The 22,551-nt window shown below is 36.4% G+C and overlaps 2 protein-coding genes across 4 annotated transcripts in view; one reads left to right on the top strand and one right to left on the bottom strand.

Moving 5' to 3' along the window:
- Window positions 1-22,551, bottom strand: part of LOC143213558 (uncharacterized) — a 126,864-nt gene that overhangs the window by 72,378 nt on the left and 31,935 nt on the right. For both annotated transcript variants that reach the window (XM_076433525.1, XM_076433526.1), the window contains exon 3: window positions 1,175-1,198. In XM_076433525.1, coding sequence (XP_076289640.1) covers window positions 1,175-1,198 — 24 coding nt within the window. The remainder of the gene's footprint in view (window positions 1-1,174; window positions 1,199-22,551) is intronic.
- LOC143213551 (uncharacterized) overlaps window positions 1-22,551 on the top strand; it is a 71,312-nt gene that overhangs the window by 39,697 nt on the left and 9,064 nt on the right. Inside the window, exons 1-2 of one of the 2 annotated variants that reach the window (XM_076433500.1) lie at window positions 11,680-12,049; window positions 13,395-13,762. In XM_076433500.1, the coding sequence (XP_076289615.1) occupies window positions 13,396-13,762 (367 nt within the window). In that variant the 5' untranslated portion in view covers window positions 11,680-12,049; window position 13,395. Of the gene's footprint in view, window positions 1-11,679; window positions 12,050-13,394; window positions 13,763-22,551 lie in introns of those variants that run through there. The other variant, XM_076433499.1, reaches the window with a different exon arrangement.

Raw genomic sequence — 22,551 nt, 5'->3', positions numbered from 1 at the left:
TTTTAGTTGCCCGAGCTATTGAAATATATGAACAACAGTGTACCAGTTGTATTTTTTTTATTTAGGTATTTAGTTATAGAGACACAGGGAGTTTTTATTTTTTTATTTTTATTCCTCTTTCAGGGAGACTATTAATGAGATTTTCAACAATTGGGCTGTACCGAAAGGGAGCTTAATAATCTTCTTTTACATAACAGTCCCTAAGGATCTATTACAAAATTCTTCCACGGTCTATAAGACTGAAAAATTGAATGATGCATAGGAGAGCGAACGTTGTTGCATTTCATGTAAGAACACCTCGTTCTATCTAGCAACGAAACTGCTTTAGCGCCATTGTTAAGCACTAAAAGCTTTCCTAAAACAGTGTCTACATATATGAAACTGGACTCATTCCATTGAAAAATCAATTTCAGAAGATTTGTAACATACAGTTACTCGAATTAATATTCGGACGCTCTAAAAAAGACGATACCTTTTTTAATACTGTACTATACGATTTGAACTTTTTTGGGAAGCTAGAACAATTAGTTTACTACAGGATGTGAAAAGAAATTTTTTCAAAAATTGCAATTGATCGGAATTGTAGAAAAAATATTAAAAGTTGCATTTTACAAATTTTTTATGTGGGCCTATATTGAAAATTTAAAACATACGTTTTGTACATCTGTGTCAATTATATGCACTGTGAAAGTTTCATCGAAATCAGTTGATGCAGGAAAAAACAGACATTGAAAGACGTGAGAATGCAATTCTTACCATTTTCAAATGTTTGTAGCTCATTGCAACGTCGACCGATTTTGACGAATTTTTCAGAATATTTAATTGACACAGATCTATAAAATGTATTTTTAAAATTTTTCATATAGGCCCACATAAAAAAGTTGTAAAATGCAACTTGTACTATTTTTTCTACAATGCCGATCAATTGCAATTTTTGCAAAAATCTTTTTAACATCTTGTATTAAAAACTAATTGCTCTAGCTTCCCAAAAAAGTTCAAATCGTATAGTACAGTATTAAAAATGTAATCGTCTTTTTTAGAGCGTCCGAATATTAATTCGAGTAACTGTATGTCCTTTTAGACACTCATTGAATTATGAAATAATCACAGGTAAATACGGTATTCATAAGAATATTGTCTATAATATTTAAAATAAAAATGTTTATGTACATACCTCCCTCTCCCTTCGTTCGGCTGGCTGTAACAAAAATGAAAGATTAATGAGATTTTGAAAAAGAGCATGTGATTATTAAAAAATAATACTATAGAACATACAAATTTAAAGCTTTTTGGGCTTATTAACGTGTATTTCAGGAATACTAGAAATTGTTTGAAAGCAAAACTATTGATTTCATTCGAAGTTGTATCAGTTTAACGGGTGCGCCCCGAAAAAATCGTGCTCCATGGCTGACTCGACTGTGACTACTGCAGTTGTACGAATCTAAAAAAACCGAAAAGATTCGGAATATGCATGAGCTTGGCTATCGTTTCAACTAGAACGAAAAATAGAACAATGGCGCCGTCTAGAGGAAAAAATACTGCAAATATTGATTTGTCGTTGGTTTTAATTTGATCAATGAACAGATAGTAGATACATTCGCGAAGTTTCGAAAGATTTGGATAATTTTTCAAATACATGTCGGTTTTGTTGTATTATATTCGAAGATGTAAGCAAATCGATTTTGTAAGCCGTCACAGGAAAACTACCCTTATACTGCTGCCCCTGGCAAAAAGTATTCGATAAAACAAATCAAGTGTTTATCAATTATCCCCGCATTTTCAATGTGGAAAATATTTCCATTAATAATAAAAGTGAATGAAATTTATAAATGCAATATTAATATAAAAATTAATATATTTGTTTGTTAGCAATGTACACAATGAGCGAATCAAACACTGAGTTGAGACTGAACATTTTGTTTAAGAAATTCCCTTGTAATTTTGTCATATAGATAAATAGTTTATTATTTAATATCTTATAGTTAGATAGTTCGCCACATGAGGAGAAAAAGAAATTTTGAAAAAATTGTTATCTGTCTGAAAAATTGCCAGCTGGGAAAATAGTAAAAGTTGTTTTTTCACTTTCCATGAAATTTTGAATGTTCTATGTATACAATTTCTATCCAGGACAAGATAAAAAAATTGTAAAAGGAAACATTCAACATTTTTTTCACGATTCTGACGGATTGCAATTTTTCCACAAATTTTGTTCACTTCGACTAGTAAACTCCTAACCAGAGTTGGGCATTAATCAATTAAAATTTTAACCATGATTGACTGATTAATGTGTACGATTAAAAAAGGTAATCATTGATTCAATCGATTGATGAAGTTAATCGTCAATCGTTGATTAAAAAGAAGAAGTCATCGAAAAATTGGAGACTGATTTAATTAATTGTTGAAGTTAATCGCCGCACGGTCTATCCATAAATTGTAACAAGGAGGGAGAGAGAGACAGAGAGCGGAGATGAAGAATTGACAGAAATGTATCTCGACAAAAACTCAGTTTACATTTTTTCAGTATGCATACAGTTTTGATTCCGTATTTCAATTCGAAATTTCAGCAGTTAGTCATTAATCAATTATCCGATTGACGATTACGATTGAAAAGAATGTAATCGTTAACCGCAATTGACGACTAAAGTAGGAGTTTAATTGTTAGAAATTTATTCGTCAATCGTTGATTAAATTTTCAAGTCGATTGATCTGATGTTAGAAACGTGATCGTCTTTTTAAGGATGTTCTGGAGGTATATAAAAACGCAACAAAATTTTTGAAAATTTGACAAGATATAATTCGTACTAAATTAATGCAATTACCAAAGTTTGGGTTCGATTCACTGCACCGTTTAAGAATTATAGCAACTTAAAGAGTTTGCACATTTAACACGTCTTCTTATGGAGAATTCATAAGATTCCACTTCAAACCCTATTTAAACCTTTATAAAACGCAACTAGAAACTCCAGTTATTTTCATACGTAGTAAAAATTATGTAATTAATTATGTTCAAAATTTATTAGGATTCACTAAACAGTTACAGAGCAAAAAAATTATAAACTGTTACAAAACGTCTTTATCGTGTTGTCTCTCACTAGCATGAAAACGCGACAAGTGTAGACCACTGAATATAGCTACAGAGGGTACAGTACTCGCAAAAGTTTAATGCAAAATATACTCATGAATGGCTTTCATTGCCATGTATTGATGGATTTCAAATTTCTTGTACTTTTGTCTCCCATTGTACCTGCAGAACATCCTTAAGTGTCCAAACATTACTGCGAATCACTGCACGTTTAAGTAAAATGGAGTATTTACTATGTGATATTTAAAATAGTATTTCACGCGGTTCTGGCAGTAGCAATCCGTGGTGGAATCTGTTTTATACGCGGTTCTACCGTATTAGAGGCTAGGTGAGGGAGGAGTCACCAGAGCTAGGCGGTGAAACCGAGAAGTTTACTGTGCAGAGCTCCGGCAGCTAGCGACCTAAGCACGACCCATTTAATAAGGTGCTCATTCAATATTCGTAGTTATGCAGTTGCATTTCAGTCTACCGTGCCGCGAGCTCTCGTGCTCATGAGGACCCCTGCAGCGCGAGACCTCTCTAAAAGAGCAATCCTTGGAAATGTGGTGGTGAGATGCGAGAGAAGTGCCGCTAGAATCCACCTCCGGTTTCCCACCTTCTCCCTCTCGAGTTGCACAGTTAGGCTCTCTAATGCTCGGTAGACTTCTTTGGCTACCGGAGTGGTCCGAGTGTCGTCAACCGGATGCAACGGAAATGGCAAAGTTTTGTTTCTCTAATGAAAATCATTTGTTTAGATTTACTGGGGAATTGGTTTGGCTTTCACAGACATAATTGCTTCATCCTCTCTGGTCCGTTCTCATTTATGGTTAATGTCTTCGGCGGCACACTTTTTCCAGCGCATTATTTTCCTGCTTATGCCATTTGTGGATTGTAGATCTTTGGACATACTTTATTTTTTGGGTATCGTTTTATAACAATCAAGATTGCAGACCAATTCTTTTTTAACGCCTTTAACGTCAACTGTTGTGGAGTTCGCAGGCTATCTAATGTTCAGTAGACTTTGGCGAAGTTTCGTTTCTATTATACAGTGTGTCTCAGCTGAAGGAGGCCACCTAAATATCTCCTTTATTTTTAATGGCACAATTTAAATGGTATCGACGGAGGAACATCATAGAAGAATAATTTTTTTTGTCCGGTTATTCTTTCACAGTTTTTTCTAGGTCATCGTTATTTTTTATCGGGAGAACTTTTTTTTTATCCCATCTTGTTAATGACTTAAGCATATTGAAATGTATTTTTTCAGACGCTATAAGATGGAGTAAAAAAAAGTTTTCCCGATAAAAAAAAATAACGATGACCTTAAAGAAACTACGAAAAAATAACCGGACAAAAGAAATTATTCTTCTATGATATTCTTCCTTAGATACCATTTAAATTATGCCATAAATATTTTTGTGCCATTAAAGATAAAGGAGATATTTAGGTGGCCTCTCCTTCAGCTCAGGCACGCTGTATAATGAAAATATTTTGTTTAGATTTGCTAGAGTGTTGGTTTAGCTTGAAATGACATGATTGCTTCATCTTCAGCACAGTGCGGAAGTTTTAACACGTATCCGACCGCATGATTAAAATTAGTCATTTCACCGCTAATCGTCAACGACCAGATTACTAATATTAGTTATCTCTTGACCCTAGATAATTAAGCTTCCGCATAAATTGCGACAGGGCATCCGAAGTCCCGTTTCTTTAAGAGGTATTTTTATAAAAATATTGCTCTTGTTAATGAATATACTGCGGATCTTTATGCAATTATCGCTCTCGGAAATTTTCAACAAATGCTACGATATAAAATATGACAGAATTTAGTACGATTTTAATTTATTTCAGATCTAAGAAGGCTACTATGTACCACGGAAAAGAAGATTTTATGTGATTCGAGAGTTTCTTAAAATTCGTGTACAAATATTGGAAATTGCATAAACGTCCGCAGTCTATTAATGAGATACTTCAGGTGATAGTTTATTATTAATTAAAATAATGAACATTAACAAAATATGTAGCGATAACTTATTAGAAAATATAAGAAAGAATAGAAACAGGAAAAGAGAAAAATTGAAGATATTATAAATTTGTTCGAAAATGATTAAACTGGTTTTGAGAAACTGTGACGGATCATTTGCTACTACCATAAGCTGTCGTACACCACTTAGCGGCCATATTCCCCTCTTGAATTGGTCGACATTGGTCGTTCGATGGCAATGATTACTGATCAGTTGGCACGCGCCGTACGCTACAAGTTGGGGACAGGGTACAGTCATAACTGTCATCCGTAAACATGACTATAATTTAATATTTATCCAAATATATTAATGCTTGAGCGTCACTTCCGAAAACAGGGACGCAACAGGCAATTACCGCGTCGGCCATATGCGAGTGACATAGTTCTTTGTTTATCATTAAAAATTAATTTCTGGTGTAACATGTTTGCATAAATCGTATTTCATTCTCGTTAACTAAATACATTAACACTAAACCTACCACGGTTAAATTGACCGGTTTTCTATGCCATAGTTATTGAAATTATAGAAACGCTTTCATAGGTAATGACTTGTCTTCTTTATTTAAGCACGTATTGTAATGAAGATTATACAAAGTTGAAGTAAATCCAACCTTCTCACTTTTATACGGTGTTTCACTTTTATATGTTTTGGGCTTGGTAGGTGGTTAGTGTTAAATTCGCTCAGTTACAAATATTGTATAAGAATGTTTTAAATTTATTTACTTGCGACTCCTTGCAAATGCAATGATTAGACTGCGGATCTTTATGCATTTATAGCAAACTTGAGTAGATGAAGTTGAAAATTGTTGGAAAATTTTTAAAATTAACGATGTCAATATATCATTTCTCCTCTATTAAAATCATTAAGGGGAGGAATAACATTCAAATTAGTTTCTATTCCTTGCAATCGATGTAAAACGTAGACAATTTTTATTTTGCATAAAGTTCCGCAGTGTAGCAATGATTATATATAAAATAATAAATATTTATAGTCATCGATTTTATAATCGATTGGTTGTGTGTTTCTCTACTTTGTTAATAAATGAAAAGAAGGTATCTAACAAGAGGGAAGGACCCCAAGTGTCTGACTTCGATTTTGATCATTTTTTGTGAGATGATGATATATAGATCCCTAATTATATATAAACAAAATATTAGGCGTAGTTACTCAATAGTTTTAAAGATATAAACAATTAAAGTTTCATACCTTGTTGATATAAGCAGGTTGGGTGATTCACAGGTATGAAACTTTAATTGTTTACATCTTTATAACTATATATACCATCATCTCACAAAAAATGATCAAAATCGAAGTCGGACACTTGGGGTCTTTACCTTGTAAGATCCGCGAACGAATTCACGTTGAGACCCAATTGTATATGAATAATATTAATACTAATTACCATTGCTAATATTAATATTTAATTATCACAGAAAATATTAATTAGAATTGGTCTGGGGATTGCCAGTGAAATAATTAATTGTAGACACGCGGCTGAACGTATAATGATATGTAATTGTTTAATTAAATATATCTGTCGGAGACATTAATGATTACTGATGTCGAATTTGGATTTCCGTAAAACAGAACAGATGCTTCAAGGTTATAAATAAAATTTGAAGAGAAATATTCCATTCATCGAAGGATAAGGGGGTGGGAGGATTGTATAATTAGCTGTGTTATTAGTGGTCGAAATGATTGCGCAACGACATCATCTCAGCTCGTTATCACGTAATTACGGTGGGTCACTGGAGATCCAGGTGGGCGATTATCTCGGTCTCTGAGTGGACTGTGAGTCACTGACTCATGATCGCCCGAACATGGTTAGAAATTCTTCGACTCGAGGGACGAAGACAGTTGTATTATTGAATAATCGAACGAACTCGTCACCGTCGACTATAGTCGAATTTAGTTATCTGCTCGTTCAACCGGTAACTGGTCGTTGCCGAAGACTTTGAAGGAACCGTTGTACAGTGATACATACTAATGGAACGAAAATTCCAAAAATTGTTTTCAATTCAACAGAGGTGGCAATTTAAATAGAAGAAAGCGTTAACAAGTTCATGATTATTTTAGGTCGAGTATTTTGCAATTAATTGCATTAATTATATCGTAGCACAGATCACAATTGTAATGTTTGATCGCTAAGTCGAGATACACCGATGCTCGCTATTAAATCATTAAACGCACCGACTGTTGCATCACCCATTGACACAATTCTTTGTCCGAGATAGAAGACACTTTTTCACAATGATATGCTGAGAAAATCACATTTTAATAATGTAATCACAGGACTTCAGATTTTATGTGTTAATAACAAAATTGATGAAATTTTAAATAGTAGGAAGATTAAAAGAACGTCGGAATGTCAATTGATTATTTTCTAACTATTAAAATTGGCGAGGGAAGAAGGAAGTTTTCATTTGATTTCTATTTCTTGCAATTGATGCAAAACATATTTATATTTTGCATAACGACCCTCAGTTCAGTAATAGAACTATGTTGCCAATCTTTATGCAAATTCGTGTATATGTTATATTCATGAAAATAAAAACGAGGAACAAATTGATTTGTATATACAGGGTGTCCTAAAAATATTGTACACACTTCCTTGAAAGGGATGGTTCCCTGAGGTGATTTGAAGTACACCCTGTATACGACTTCCATGGAATCTAACTTTATCATAAAACATTAACAGCCTCATACATAATAACATTGAAGAAATCACTTCACATTAAATATTTATGCGCAATATTAATTTATTCACTATTGTAGAACGTATTTCATTACATATCTTCACGATTTTACTTGATTTGTTAATTAATCAAACGTATTTCGTACTACTCTGTGATCACAGAAATTAAATCAGATTTATACAGTAATCTCAGTTATACAGCAATTTAATGTTTGACAACTAGAATAGTTCCAAGAGTTTAAATTTAATTCGGTTTAAAACGCAGGGACATGGAAGCTCGAATCATAAAAAGAGATATGGAACATCGGATATTTCGTCTCACAATTTCTTTTCCACTGATTCAACATTTGCGACGGCTTGAGAAGTAAGAATTTTGCTTTGCTGATTCCTACGCACGTGGAAATTCAACCGAGAGTTTCGTCGACCGTCAGTAACATTACTGTGATCCATTCTCAGTTAACTATGATTCAAAGGAAGCTCGGACATACGTGTGTCTCTTCTTTCCCATATCTGCGAATTTCCTGGCAGTGACTGCTGAGGAGCATATGTTGGAAGCCAAGCTGCAGTTGAACTTACCATGAGGCATTATACAGTGGCCGAAATAATGATAGGTTCACTTCAATTTGTTGACATAATGTTGTGTTTAATGCAGTCTTTTTGATTATACTTGTTATTATTTATTCATTCTAATATAATCAACAAAATGCACAGCTCAATTGAATAACACAATGTTAATTAATGTCAATTACAAATTTTCTATTACAACACTTGAAATTTATTTTATTTTGATAGATTTTTTTACTCGGGCACATATTGTAATAAAAATTGCACAGAATCTAAGTAAATAGAGTCTTGTAATTTTTGTAAAGCCGAGACATTTTAGTCGCTTTTAGGGCTCGGTAGGTTTAGTCTTAAATAAATCAATGTTCTTGATGTAATTTGCGTGTAAAGCGTCAAAATATTCGGAAAACTCTGAATCTCAAGTTCCCACGCGTGAGGAGCTGTGTGATAGCACACGTTTCATTATTCTTTTTTTGGTCCAGAAGTTTATGTTAATGATGCTATAGATAATCAAGTTGTTATGAGGATGCCAAAGTTTTTAGTATACATTTTTTGTATACTATGTTGTATTTCATGGACGTCAGATCTATAACAGCAAATTATGCTTGTAAGTCAAGGTTCGATCGCATGTTGCTCACAGCTGTTTAAGCACCACAGTTCAGGATGTCTTGAGGCCGAATTAATGGGCTGAGATGCGATGACCCTCACCTACGCTAGACCGTAATACTAATCATCGGTTGACAATTATTGCCTCAACACGTTGTCCCCTAATCAAGCTTAAAATAACATTCCACGGGGATAAAAAGCGTGCTTTTGACGATTGAAATGTTCATTTTGCTGGTTAAAATAATCTTATTTGTGCGTATTTATTTTTCACATATATTTTTATACATTTAATATTCTTAAAATATTATAAAGCAAGTCTGACGTAGGGTTTCAAAGAACTGACGCTGCTGACAGCTTGGCTCCTTTTAAACTACTTTTCTCTTTATGGAGGTTCTGAAAACTCGAACTACTTTCAGCTAATTAACTTTGAATTTTGCATGCAGGATTTTCTAACATTTCACGTTTGTTAAAAAATTCTTTCTTTTACTCTCGCTAGTAATTTTTACTTCCAAAGAAAATGTTCTTTTTAAAATGCTATCATATTTTTTTTTCATTTTCGCATAGAAATTAACATGTTTCAAAGATTTTGGTTTTCATTTTTCGTATAAATTGTGGACGTTCTCACCGTGGCGTGCAAGTATAATGAGAATGAACGTCTATAAATATCGTCGTAATTTTCGAAAAAGATTTTGCTTAAACCGAAGCCCTCCGTGCGCGTACTTCATACTATTATTCAAACATAACAAAAAAGATGTAAAAGCTTTTTAACCAGATGTTCTGTAAAAAAGATCCGGGCAATGCACTCATTCTGCGAGAGTTCGAAAGGTCATGGCGCTTTGATGTAAGCGCGTAGAAAAATCAAGAAGGGAAGAAAATTTTTCAAAAAATTACTCTATTCCGAATATTAAACGAGGTGATATTTTTATACCTTTTACTTTCAGACTAAAAAAATATGTACTTTCAGACGTTTCAATTTTTGTCAGAAATGGCGGCCAACCATCGACGTACTAATAAAAGACCGCTGAGAAAACATACGGTATAACTCTGTCAGTTTTGGATATTCCATTCTGAAAAAAATGGAGAATAAAGTCCAGAGTTACGTAAGAGGCACTGTAAAAGTAGTGTTCCTGATTTCTCAACATTTCTCATTTCTCGAGAAATGAGAAATAAAGCTATATTTCTCTAGAATTCTCGAGAATTCTCTAGAATTTTTAATAAAATTAAAAAATATTGGAAAACTTATGATATTTGGAATATCGTTGATAATATTTATCAAAACGCAAAAAACTTTAACTCAATGTTTATTCCTGTCCAACATGTACATAACTTTAAAAACAAGGAAAAAATAGACGCTAAATATAACCGATAAATTTATTTATTTAAACCCAAACTTTTATAAAATGAAACATTACGCTTTTGTTTTGAAATGACTTCTTAAGAAGCATAATGCGTACAATGTAGAATGAGACAATCTGCTTCTTTTTTTTATGACAAAATCTGTAACCGTAGAAAAAATTCTTTCATTTTGTGTGGATGTTGCTTTATTGTATGTAGAACATCCAAAAGTTGCTGCAGATTGGGTGTCCTTTTTCCAGTGGACTGAAAAATCTGAAATTCCTTTGTTAGAGTCCGGAATTTATTTTCTTCTGACGCGCTAAACTCTTTACACTAAATTCTTGAAGGCTATCTGCAATTTCTAATTCTAACTGTTTTTCCAGTGATAGTTCTTCATTCTGAGAATCTGAAAGTTTTTCACTATTTTAATAAGAATCATTGTTATACTTTCCGAGAAGTCTACTTAGAATTTGTTTTCCCATTTTATACATATCTGCCTTGTGTGTTAAATAGAAAAATGTATCTTCTGAGTCTTTTTGCAAAGATTCTGGATGATGCTGATACTTCAGAAGGGATACATCAATCTTGTTCACGCAGATCAGAAAATCACGAGTAACGCGATCGTCACTTTTTCCGAAGTTTCATTGCTGCCGGCTAAACATTGTATCACATTGTGTCGTGCAGCGAACATAAAAGCACCAAGTGCATTACCTCACATCGACACGCATTCCAAACAATTATTATAAATTATCGCATTGCAAACATGCATACGTAGGCATCGATATGCTGCTTGTAGATATGCTTATACGTACGCGATTGATTAGCAATATGCAATTTGTGTTAACTAAAAATTCATTTCCGAAAATATGTTATAAAATAAATGAGATTCATAAGAATTTTCCTATATTTAAATTTCTCGAGAAATTCTCAAGAAGGAACACTGTGTAAAAGGTTAGAATTTTTATAACATTTTTAGACAAGGTATACCTCCTTAAATTCATTAAACAGTTGACTGTTTCGCATTTGATCTGTATATTTTGACGATAAATGCATAAAATCCGCAGTCTAGTTATGACAATTATGCATCGAAACGTGCGAACCGGAAGCGAAGATCTCCGATGGCCCACGCGACGCTGAACCTGTTAATTCATCTCGCGGCAACCCGCGAAAACGTCGTGCGAGACGCTCTTGGCGGCTGATTAAATTGTCCGAGATCGTTGCGTTAACGGACAACAACGGAGATCGTCTGTCGGAAGTGTATCGGGGGCGGGGGCGTTCGCCAGCGAAGCCAAAGAAGTCAGTGGGATCGTGACAGAGAGGAGAGGGGAGTTGTTAAGTTTAGCCGGTGTCGACTTGGCAGCGACAGTGTGTCAAGATCACTCGATTCACCTCGAACGCGTCGAGGACCGATTGTTGCTTCTCTGTTCTCCGGGTCAGCGGCTGAGCAGGTTCACAAAGCGTGGATCGAGAATTTCGTCAACGGGAACAGTATCTAATAAGAGGGGTTTGCGTTAAGGGGGCCGGACGGAGTTGGACCCGTTTCCACGAGCGGTAGTCGAGTGTCCCGAAATCGATAGGCTTTCGTGTGCAACAACGAACGTGATTCCGTTTAACGGAGACGCGAGTGAAAGGTCATGGTGTGTCTAGTTTCGGAGATCGATTTGCCGGAGACGTCAACCGCCATTTTGCTTTTCTCTGAATAGATCGACGGATGTACCTCGTGACCATCGCACCGTGATCCCTTCCCGACGGTTCACATAGCAGTCCCGGGTGAGATGACTCGCTCTTAGACATGTACACTTGTCGAACAAAGTCGATAAACAATGACAAAACGTTCCTTGTTCTTATTTATTTTTTTTTTATGAAACTTTTATTGTCACATTCGCGATACTTTTCTGATTGATATGACACCAAGCATGTGACACTATTTGTATCATATTTACCCGTTTAACTATACTTACTAACAAACGTCAAGGGACAATGATGAAACTCTTTTATTTCTAATGGTGTTGACATTTTTCTGATTGATATGATATCAAACATGACACTATTTTGATCATATTTTGTCTTGTTAAACGCATCGATCGTGCATAAAGCGATTAAAATCTATAGTATGTGTTAACTTTACTATGATTGATTATATACATGGTGTCTCAAAATTCCTTCAACATCCGGAAATGGGAGGTTCCTGCGATCATTTGAAGCAACATTTTCCTCTGTAAAAATGGCGTCTGCGGCTTTGTTAAGGAGTTATTAACGAAAAACCACGGACCAATCAGAGCGCAGCTACAGCGGATTGATTCTGACTCGTCCAAAGGCGACGCCACGCTAAGTGGGACCTGTCGCCGAGTCGGACTCCGTTCGCTGTAGCAGCCTTCTGATTGGTCCGTGTTTTTATTTAATAACTCCTTAACAAAGTCGCGGACGGCATTTTTGCTGAGAAAAATGTTGCTTCAAATGATCTCAGCAAACTCCCATTTTCGGATGCTGAACGAATTTTGAGACACTCTGTATATTTTCTATTTGTTGTATACGTGTCTACATCATATACAAAATATTCGCAATTACATATCTTCTTTTTCAAAAGGCGATGTCTTCGTTAAAAATTATTTTTACAAATTAAAATTTGACCTATTTTAAAAACAAAATCGTCAAACTTTTCAATCTTGTACCTACAAATTACAAGAATATTCGATTATCATAGCACTTAATTTGAAGAAATATTTACAGATTGATACACTCATTTTAAGGGTGGAATTTACCCCGTAGACATCCATGTAGACAAAATGAAAAGGTAGTAACAACTCTAACCTTCAAAATGACGTCTATTTTGTGAATTTTTAGTGGTTTTCAGCAAAGCTATAAGGACTTGAAAACTAAGTGAATTTTACGCGATAGTTTTGTCCGGCTCTTCGGGTCGAACACCCCACTGTGCGTCGCATGGCATGCCTGCTTGATCCTCCCACTCGATCCGATGTCGACAGGGAGGACCATGCAGTTGTAGAATGCAGAGTTCAGTTAATATTCGACTGACCATCGTGCGCGGGCGGTTCGCGGCCGTTTTGCTCGCTCGAGAGGGAAACAGTAGTAACGAAGAATATCCGTTTGATTGCAGGATGATGCTGCCGGGGGTGACAGTGGTTCCGGCGACGGTCTGGCTAGCGGTGTGTGTAGCGATGGTGGGGGCTAGCAACCTCCACCCCTCTCGCCTCACTCCCGATCAATACGCCTCTTTGATCTCGCACCGCCATGAACTCCATAGAGGTACGGAGGAGGACCAGCCGTTTTCGAAGTTTCTGAACGACTCCGACGAGGATCAGTACATTGAGGACTCGGCCGAGTTGCAACCGAAGGGACAGGATCTTGCGAAGAATCAGCCGGTCAGCATCTCGATCAGCTCCTACTGGAAAGATCAGGGTGCCGCTGACCAAGCTAATCTCCCGATCAGCTCGGGGAAGTCGTTTAACACCGGTAGATTCCTCGGTAGGTTCAGTTGTTTTGCAACGGTTAGGGTACGAGTAGAAGAGCTTAGCGTGCGCCCCTCTATTCGCTAGTATCGCAGCTCTGTTATCCTCGTACCCTTAGAGTCAGCGAGGTACCGAACCACAAAGTTTATAATGCCACGACCATCATTGGTTAGCACGTGCACTTCCAGAGGCAATTGTCAGGCGCTCGAGGACACGTGGGCCCTTCGCTCTGGGCCCAGTATCGCCAGTATCGTCATTCTTTGGCGGCGAGCACCAGGGTGGCTCTTATTTACTTTTGTCAAAAAGTTTTGTCAAAATTTGGGGGTTGACGTAAAAGAAATTCAAAACTCGAAAATAAGAGCCAGCCTCCCATGCTTCTGTCATGGACCTGTAACGTGACGTAATACGCATACCCAATTCACGTTGCGTCGTGTCTAATAAGCCGGCAATGGCAAAGAGAGGGTAAACTGTATTTCCCTCAGTTTCCCCTGTCTGGCGACACTGCCTGGCCCTGACAGTACTTCCAGACTAGAATCTACGATTTTGAACATGAATACGGAATCCGTGAACCGTGCAATACACATGTAATGTAAATAATAGTCGTGAAATTTTTTTAAAATGCGCGGCTACCCGAGTGTCTAATATTAAACGGATTAAGCTATTTAAGATGGGGTTTATCAGTTAAGATGGGTTTTATCAGTAGTCGAAAGCGCTAGATAAAAGATCAATCTAGGCCGCGATCGCCCTCAAAAGTCCTATTTTTACGTTTACGAGACGTAATTTATAAAGAGTGTCTCAGAATGACCTGACGTTTTAAATTGCGCGCCATTTTTCTTTTGTGGCGAACATAGAGTACTAATCTTTAACAATTGGCATCAGGAAAATCATGGAGAATTACACGATCGAGCAACGCATAGAAATTGTGAAAATTCACTACATAAATGGTGAGACTCTTGCCCCATTTACTTTGTACAATATCCTATCAAAATGATAATGTTAAAGCAAAATTAGAATCCTACATAATACTAATTCATCAGTAACAACCGTAGCAAGAGTTTGATACCAAGAACGTTAAGTTTTTACATACCAGACTGAAAATACATCAGTTTAAAGTCCAACTTTGCAAAAACTAGGGCTGACTTACCCTACTCCACCTTAACGCAAATTACGCCTCGTAAATGAAAAAATAGGATTTTTGAGATTGATCGCGACGCAGATCGATCTTTTATCTAGCGTTTCTGGCTATTGAAAAACCCCATCTTTGTATTATCGAGAAATGAGAACGCGCATTCCGCACCCTTGCAATCCTGGGAAAATGAATCTTTTATAAATATAAACAAATAATACGTTCGCCGAATGTTCAGTTCAATACATAACTTCGACCGAGCAAGATCTGGAGTGTGAATAATTCGTCCACGCTCTTTTAAACATTCGCTCGCGTTCGATTTAATCGAGCACGAATTTGTTGAAGTGGGGGACGAACGAGCATTCGTTCGTTTGGTCTAAACGCACCATTGCGCGCGAAATAGGGGCCTCTATTCCTGACCACCGACAATCCGCATCATGCGGGGTATCTCTGATTCTCTCTTGCACCATGGTGGGTGGTGAGGTCTTCATCTTGTGAAGGACGCTGTCCTCCAAGCATAGAACATCCTAATTTGACAACGACGTGGCCACTCACCTGTCCGTTTTTTCAATTTTTAAGTGCAAGCTCAGCCTCGTGCGTAGGTAATTAAACCAATCTTTAGGATGTAATCTTAATTCGTTTAATAACTGGATATATATTAATTAGATTGGTGGCTGGAGCAACGTGTTAGATGTGAGATTTCCTTAAGGTTTATTAGCTTTTATTGTTCTCCCATCGAATCCTGAGCTCCTGTCAAATCTGCACTTTGCATTGAATAACTAAATTAACAATAACGAACAACGTTGGATAATACAAAGTGCAAATTTTACATGAAAGCAGAATTTTATGGGAGAACAATAAAAGCTAACAGACCTTAAAGAAATCTCACATCCAACGTTGCTCCAGCTACCACAATTCAATTCTGTTCTTTTCAGTAATCACATTTCTATTTTTCTTTTTCATTACAATAATATTCACTGCAGCCAGAGTTTCTGTTCGTAGATCAGCCATATTCCTTTAAAACTGACAGGAAATTCTATATACCAAACCTAGTGGGTTCAACTATGCTCCGTTCTGCATTCCTTATTTATGACTGCACATGTCAAAGAGATGACAAGAGGGATCGCGTGTGGCGGCCTTTATAGCGACTTGTATGAGCACCGATGCGCGTTGGCAATATTTGTGCAATATTTCAGGAGAACATTTAACGTTATGACATCCAGAAAATTCATTGTTATACTTTTAAGTTCATCGTTATGCTAAGTCTGTTTTTCTTTGTTTCGCTTTTCTTTAAAAATGCTTTCTTTCTCTTTCTTTCTAATCTTGCTATTTATTTATTGAAATGGACAGTGATATTAGTGATATGATAGGATGATATACTTCGTAAAAACATTTGAAAAAAATATTTTCGGCAGTGTGAACATTTTACAAATGCTAATGAATTATATGGGCACTATGCTGTTCTAATATCATTCAGATATCAATATTGTTGCGTACCAAGAATACTGAAATCAGATAAAGCCCGGAAAAATTGACATGTGATTAAGAAATGAAGTAAGGTGGAGTGGGGTAAGTCCGCCCTAGTTTTTGCGAAGTTGGACTTTAAACTGATGTATTTTTAGTCTGGTATGTAAAAACTTGACGCTCTTGGTATCAAACTATTGCCACAGTTATTACTGATGAATTAGTATTATGTAGGATTCTAATTTTGCTCTTGAAAAAAATTTGCCCCGAAAATGGGGCAACAGCGTCTCTGAGAGTTAAAAATGCTTTCGAACATTGTTTCCAGTGCTACGGGGCAAGAAAAGAATGATTAACAAGCCTGCTTTAAAATACTTCTTATTACATTAAATTATATTGTTTAGTTTTATATGTAGTTATCCATTTTTAAACAAACATGTACTTTTATGCTGAAATATGAAAGGGGATACAGTGATATTAAAACAAAGTTTAAAAATGCTTTCGAACCTTGTTTCAAGTGCTACGGGGCAAGAAAAGAATTATTATCGAGCCTGCTACAAAATGCTTTTTATTGCATTAAATATATTGTTTATTTGTATAGTTACCTATACAGTACGGACTTACCCCACCGTGATAACACGCACTTGCCCCGTGTAGTAATATTTACGGGGCAAGACCATCTTAGTGTTTTTCTCAATCAATTTTAAAAAATATAATAAAAACGGTTTATTTAATGTAAACCTACATCAATATTTGTTGAACTTATCTAAAATAACAACACAGAATATATTAATAACTTGTAAACTATTGCACGTTCAGGGTAACCTCAAAGTTGTACATACGTGTACCTTTCACGTGACTGTTTGGCATTGGTCGATTTAAACGAGGAAAACACCTTTATTCTTGGGCAACATCTATGTAGAATAGTTCATATTAACTTATTCTACATTAATAAATACAAGCTAGAGTATATAATTTTGTTCATATTATAATAAAAATAATCAATTAACGGACTTGCCCCGTAGACGCACTTACCCCACTCCACCTTATATCAATGAATTTTCTTGATATCATAAAATTAAATGTTAATCAGTTTGATAAATAATGAGTATCGTCAAAAATGCTCGCACATGAGTGTGCTTAATTTTGCTTTAGAATCACCAGAAAAAGTTTTATTAAAATCGTCGACCACCACTGTGACATTTTCTTGTCAGACGAAAATGTATCCTAATCCTTCTTCCTAATTCAGGCGAAAGGCGATCGATAGGTTTCAGATCTGGGGATTGTGTGGAAGTTCGGTCCCGCTCGAATCCTCGTATTGCTCAGCGAAACAACAAAAGTCATACGCTCCCAGTTTCGAGACGTCGGGAATCAAAGTTTGTTCGTTGCTCAGTTCTGGCCGTTGCTCCTCGCGTTGAGAAAACAGTGACTTGCGTCGTTCCGCTTTACAGCCGCAGATTCGACTGTACGGGACGCCGGGTAACGAGCTCCGCTCGTCAAGCGGCTGAAAGAGAGGCGTTTAGATTTACCGTGCGAACTCCGAACCCCTGCGGAAGGACTTGCGAAGAATTGGTGGGAGAAGCCGAGGGAAATCGATCGAAGGAGCCAAGGAAAATTGATGACAGAGGCTAAGTGAAAATCGGTAGCAGCATGGCAAGTTGACTCACCGAAGCTATCGCATGCTCGTCTCCGGTAGACAGAGTGACACGTGCGATTCGTCGCGCGAACGGAAAGATGATATGGGGATACAGGGTTAAATGAAATGATTCGGAACGCATGATCCTCGTGGAAATCGAGTTTCAAACGATTCCTCGGGCGTGGTATGCGATACCGGCGCGACGCACAATGGTCCTGGCGGCCGATCTAGCAGTTCATTAAGATTTTAGCACTATTTAGAAGCTTAACCCTTTGCACTCCTTTGTCGAGTGTGACTCGATATCGGAGAAAGGAAAATGTAAGCGAAACGTGTTTTTATATGTATTTGGATCTTCCTTTATTTATTTAAGTCGTATTTTTTAGTTAGAAACAAATAGAAATTCCACAAATATAAATTACAACAAAGTTTGAGAGCTATGTTTAATATAATTAGTAGACTGCGGATATGCAAAATAAAAATTTTATATGCTCACTGTGAGACATTAAAATTAGAGAAATCAGAATTTTGTCTTTTAATCATTTTAATGAGTAGACAACTGTGTAAGAATAATCTTAGATTCTTCTAACTTCCTCACAGTTTGGGAATTTATCTATTCATTTTTCTTATAAATGCATAAATGAATATAAATATAATCCGCAGTCTAATAATTAGTAAACAAAATTGTTTGAAATAAGTAGCAGCCAAGGAACTGTCGTTTGAAGTAAATTTCAAATGAAACACTTAAAATAGAAAAATAATTCGGTGTGCAAAGGGTTAAGGGTATAACAATGTAGGTCGTTAGATTCGTTTTGACATCGGCTGCAATATTATGAAATCCAAAATATAGAGGGTGGGGCATTATGAACAGGTCACCTGAATAACTCACTTGCTTTTGGAGATAGAAGAAAATGCATCAGGCCAAACTTACTTTGCATCGAGGTGCTCATAATCTGATGTGACTAATTTTTTTATAGGTTGAGACGTCAAAGAGATATGAAGGTCAATTCTGTTTTTTTAAATGGAACGGTATGGTTTCTTATTTACATTCTGATAGTGTGTTTCAAGATGAATACAACTGCAATAGAAAATAAACTGTCTCGAAGCAGTCTTTGCATTGAATGCCGATTAAGGAAGTAGACTCCTTTTTCCAGGATTGCAAGGGTACGGAATTCGTGTTCTCATTTCTGGCTAATACAAAAATGGGGTTTTCCAGTAGTCAAAAACGCTAGATAAAAGATCGATCTAGGGCGCTACCGCCCTCAAAAGTCCTATTTTTTCGTTTACGAGACGTAATTTGCATTATTCGGCAGCGTAATTTGCATTATTCGGCAGCGTAATTTGCATTATTCGGAGGCATACAACTGCGCCTGTAGCTATTTTTATAGCTACATCTTGCCGAACAATGAAAATTACGCCTCGTAAACGAAAAAATAGGACTTTTGAGGGTGATAGCGCCCTAGATCGATCTTTTATCTAGCGTTTTTGACTACTAAAAACCCCCATTTTTGTATTATCCTTATTGTATTAGCCTTATCAGTATTAGCCTTAAGTATGGATATGAGACAAGTCATTTTATACCAAATGATTGAAGCTAGATTGGCCGCTCGGACCATTATGCGACGCTCTCTTTACGCCTGACCATAACGGACTGTGTCTACTTGCGTGTACGTTGGTAAGCATTGTTAGCGATGCTTCACTATTTTCCACCGTAGTTCGGTATAAATTGCTGTCGCTGGATAAAGCATGATCGATGGTGGACACATAAACTGCCGGAGCTTATTACGAATAGAACAGACGCAATTGAACACGTTTCGGAAAGTGTTCTTTCGAAAATTAAATTTCGCACTGTTTCATTAAGTGAAGGAGCTTAGAGATACAGAGGCCATTTTGAATTGACGATCATCCTGTGTTACATCCAATTGCAGCAAAGTGGAGTAAAATAGAAATTTGTACCTTGCTCTCTCAATAAGTTTAATATTGTAGATTGAAAATGATATAACTTCATGTCTCTCCCATGTCACTCCCTTTCGACAGAAATATACAGGGTGTTTCCGAAAATGGAGGCACAATGGTGATAGAAACAAAGTTCATATGAACATATGCCCGATATCTCGTGCATGACTGGTCGATCACGATTTTCTGGTCTATGTAAACACTATTAGACGCAATCCCAGGAAACAAAGCTTACGTTTTTTCAAAGAATACTCGACACAGATCGCCTTCGAGTGTGTAGCCTACATTTCAGTCGATACATGCTCTTGGTGATTCACATGTCTGATAATTATTCTGAATCTTATGTTTTTCCTCTTGCAATGCAGAATTTCGTGAAAGGTTTCGTTCAAAGATTAGCTTAATAAAGGATCTACAAAAATAATTTTAAAAATAGTCATCAGATTTGTATAGGAGAGGAGTGGACATCTATTATGACTATAAGTGGCTTTTAGATGTACCTTTCCAAAAAAAGCAGATCATCAAGGGAAAGCTGATTTCTAGACTGCGGATCTTGATGCAATTATGGCTTTTAAAAATTTGCAAAAAATGCTAGGATATAAAATACGACAGAATTTAGTACGATTTTATTTTATTTCAGATCTATAAAGGCTACTACCACGGAAAATAAGATTTTATTTGATTCAAGTTTTTTTTTTTTTTAATTCGTCTACAAAAATTGCAAATTGCATTTATCGGCAGTCTACTGATTTCTTACCCTACCCTGATAATATTAATATTATTTGTCTGTTATGTTTTTCCCTCTTGGAATGCAGAATTTTGATGAAAAGTTTCGTTCAAAGATTAGCTTAATATAGGATCTACAAAAATCATTCTTAAAGTAGGCATCAGATTTGTATAGATGAGTGGACATCTATTATGGCCATAAGTGGATTTTAGTACCCTTCGAAAAGACAGAACATCAAGGGAAGGCTGATTTCTTACTCTGGTAATATTAATATTACTTTTCTGTTATGTTTTTTCCTCATGCAACATAGAATATTGATGAAAGGTTTCGTTCAAAGATTAGCTTAATAAAGGATCTACAAAAATCATTTTTAAAGTAGGCGTCAGATTTGTATAGGAGATGAGTGGACATCTATTATGGCCATAAGTGGATTTTAGTAGCCTTCCAAAAGACAGACCATCAAAAGAAAGTTGATTTCTCACCCTGGTCATATTACCATTATGTCTCTTGTTCAAAGATTAGCTTAATATAGGAACAGCAAATAATTGGAAAAGATATGGTAGAAAATTGAAAGAACTGGCGACGCTCGCGGCATTCTACCCGGACGGCAGTTTACTTATGCTGTCAACAAAGTTGAACGGTACTTTGCGAATTCAGTGGCGCGACGACACGGAACACGCTATTTTTGTATGTACGGTCGTTACTTTCTCATTTGTGCTACGAATAACGCGACTGCTCCCGTACAGACTAGCCTGTGTGAATCAAGGATAGTGGAGGTCGATTATTCCGAGGCCGTAGGGACGGGTAATGAGGTTCTCCAACGGAATGATACGGATAAGCGTGGTAAGTTGATCAGAGTCCGTAACGCCGGTAACTTAGGACCGCCAATGAGTCTTTCTCTGGCGAATTAGGTCGGTCGTCACGCAAGATGCAATTTACAGCATTAATTTCCGTTGTAATTACTGAACTATCGATATTCGTGCACGTTTCTACCTCTCTACGGAAATTTCGAGGGATTCGAATTAAATGGAATTTTATTTGTCGCGTTGGGTCTCGACTGAAAAGTGTATATGATTTATAAAAAGAAGTACAGTCGATATTGTTTTGAGAAATCGAAGAACACAACACAATCACGTTCAGCAATACAATTAAATGATTAAACGAACTTATCTAAGGGAAGTTCTATCGTAATTGTATGAAGCGCCTCCTCCTGAAGATCAGTCCTACCCAAATCATTTCCATACTTAACTTTTAGTAGTTAACCCATACAGATACGGCAGTTTGTCTTTAAAATAATGATGGACTTGAACACGGCCACGGACTCTGGATTGAGGAGCAAGTATACGCCTGATTTCTTGTCTTTTTATCACGCTTATATTAACTTGCCGAGTTATCGTTGTTGTTGTTGTATGCGTCAAATCTTGTAACCGAATTTTAAACCACTTCCCGATGAGCTAGAGACTTTAAACTTTAAACATAGCTCAGAACAGGATGACAATGCAATATTAAAAAACAAATTTAAAAAAAAAACTGTGCGTTCAGGAGAAAAAAATTTTTATTATTAACCGTAACACCTTGTTGTTCGACTCTCGGTAGTACGTCATCGCGATCAGCGATCCCTACTCCGCGCGCCAGCGCTCCCTACTCCACTACGCGTTCCCACTCCACTGAACCATTTCGCACCAAAGGAGCTCAGTCAGTGTGGTGTTTCGTTCATTCAGTTCCATTTCGGACAATTTCGGACTCCATCAAAAGACGTCGTCTCTCGGAGTCATCCCCTAATTCTATCTCGCGTATTTCCATACCTTGCGTTTATATATCTTACTATTTCATATCAGTATTACTATATCTTGCGTTCCATTTAAAAAAGACTAAAAAGCAGAAAATAAAAAAATATATACAAAG

Source organism: Lasioglossum baleicum, chromosome 11 (genome assembly GCF_051020765.1).
Source record: "Lasioglossum baleicum chromosome 11, iyLasBale1, whole genome shotgun sequence".
Taxonomy (NCBI): Eukaryota; Metazoa; Arthropoda; class Insecta; order Hymenoptera; family Halictidae; genus Lasioglossum; species Lasioglossum baleicum.
This window is presented reverse-complemented; position numbering and strand designations above follow the sequence as displayed.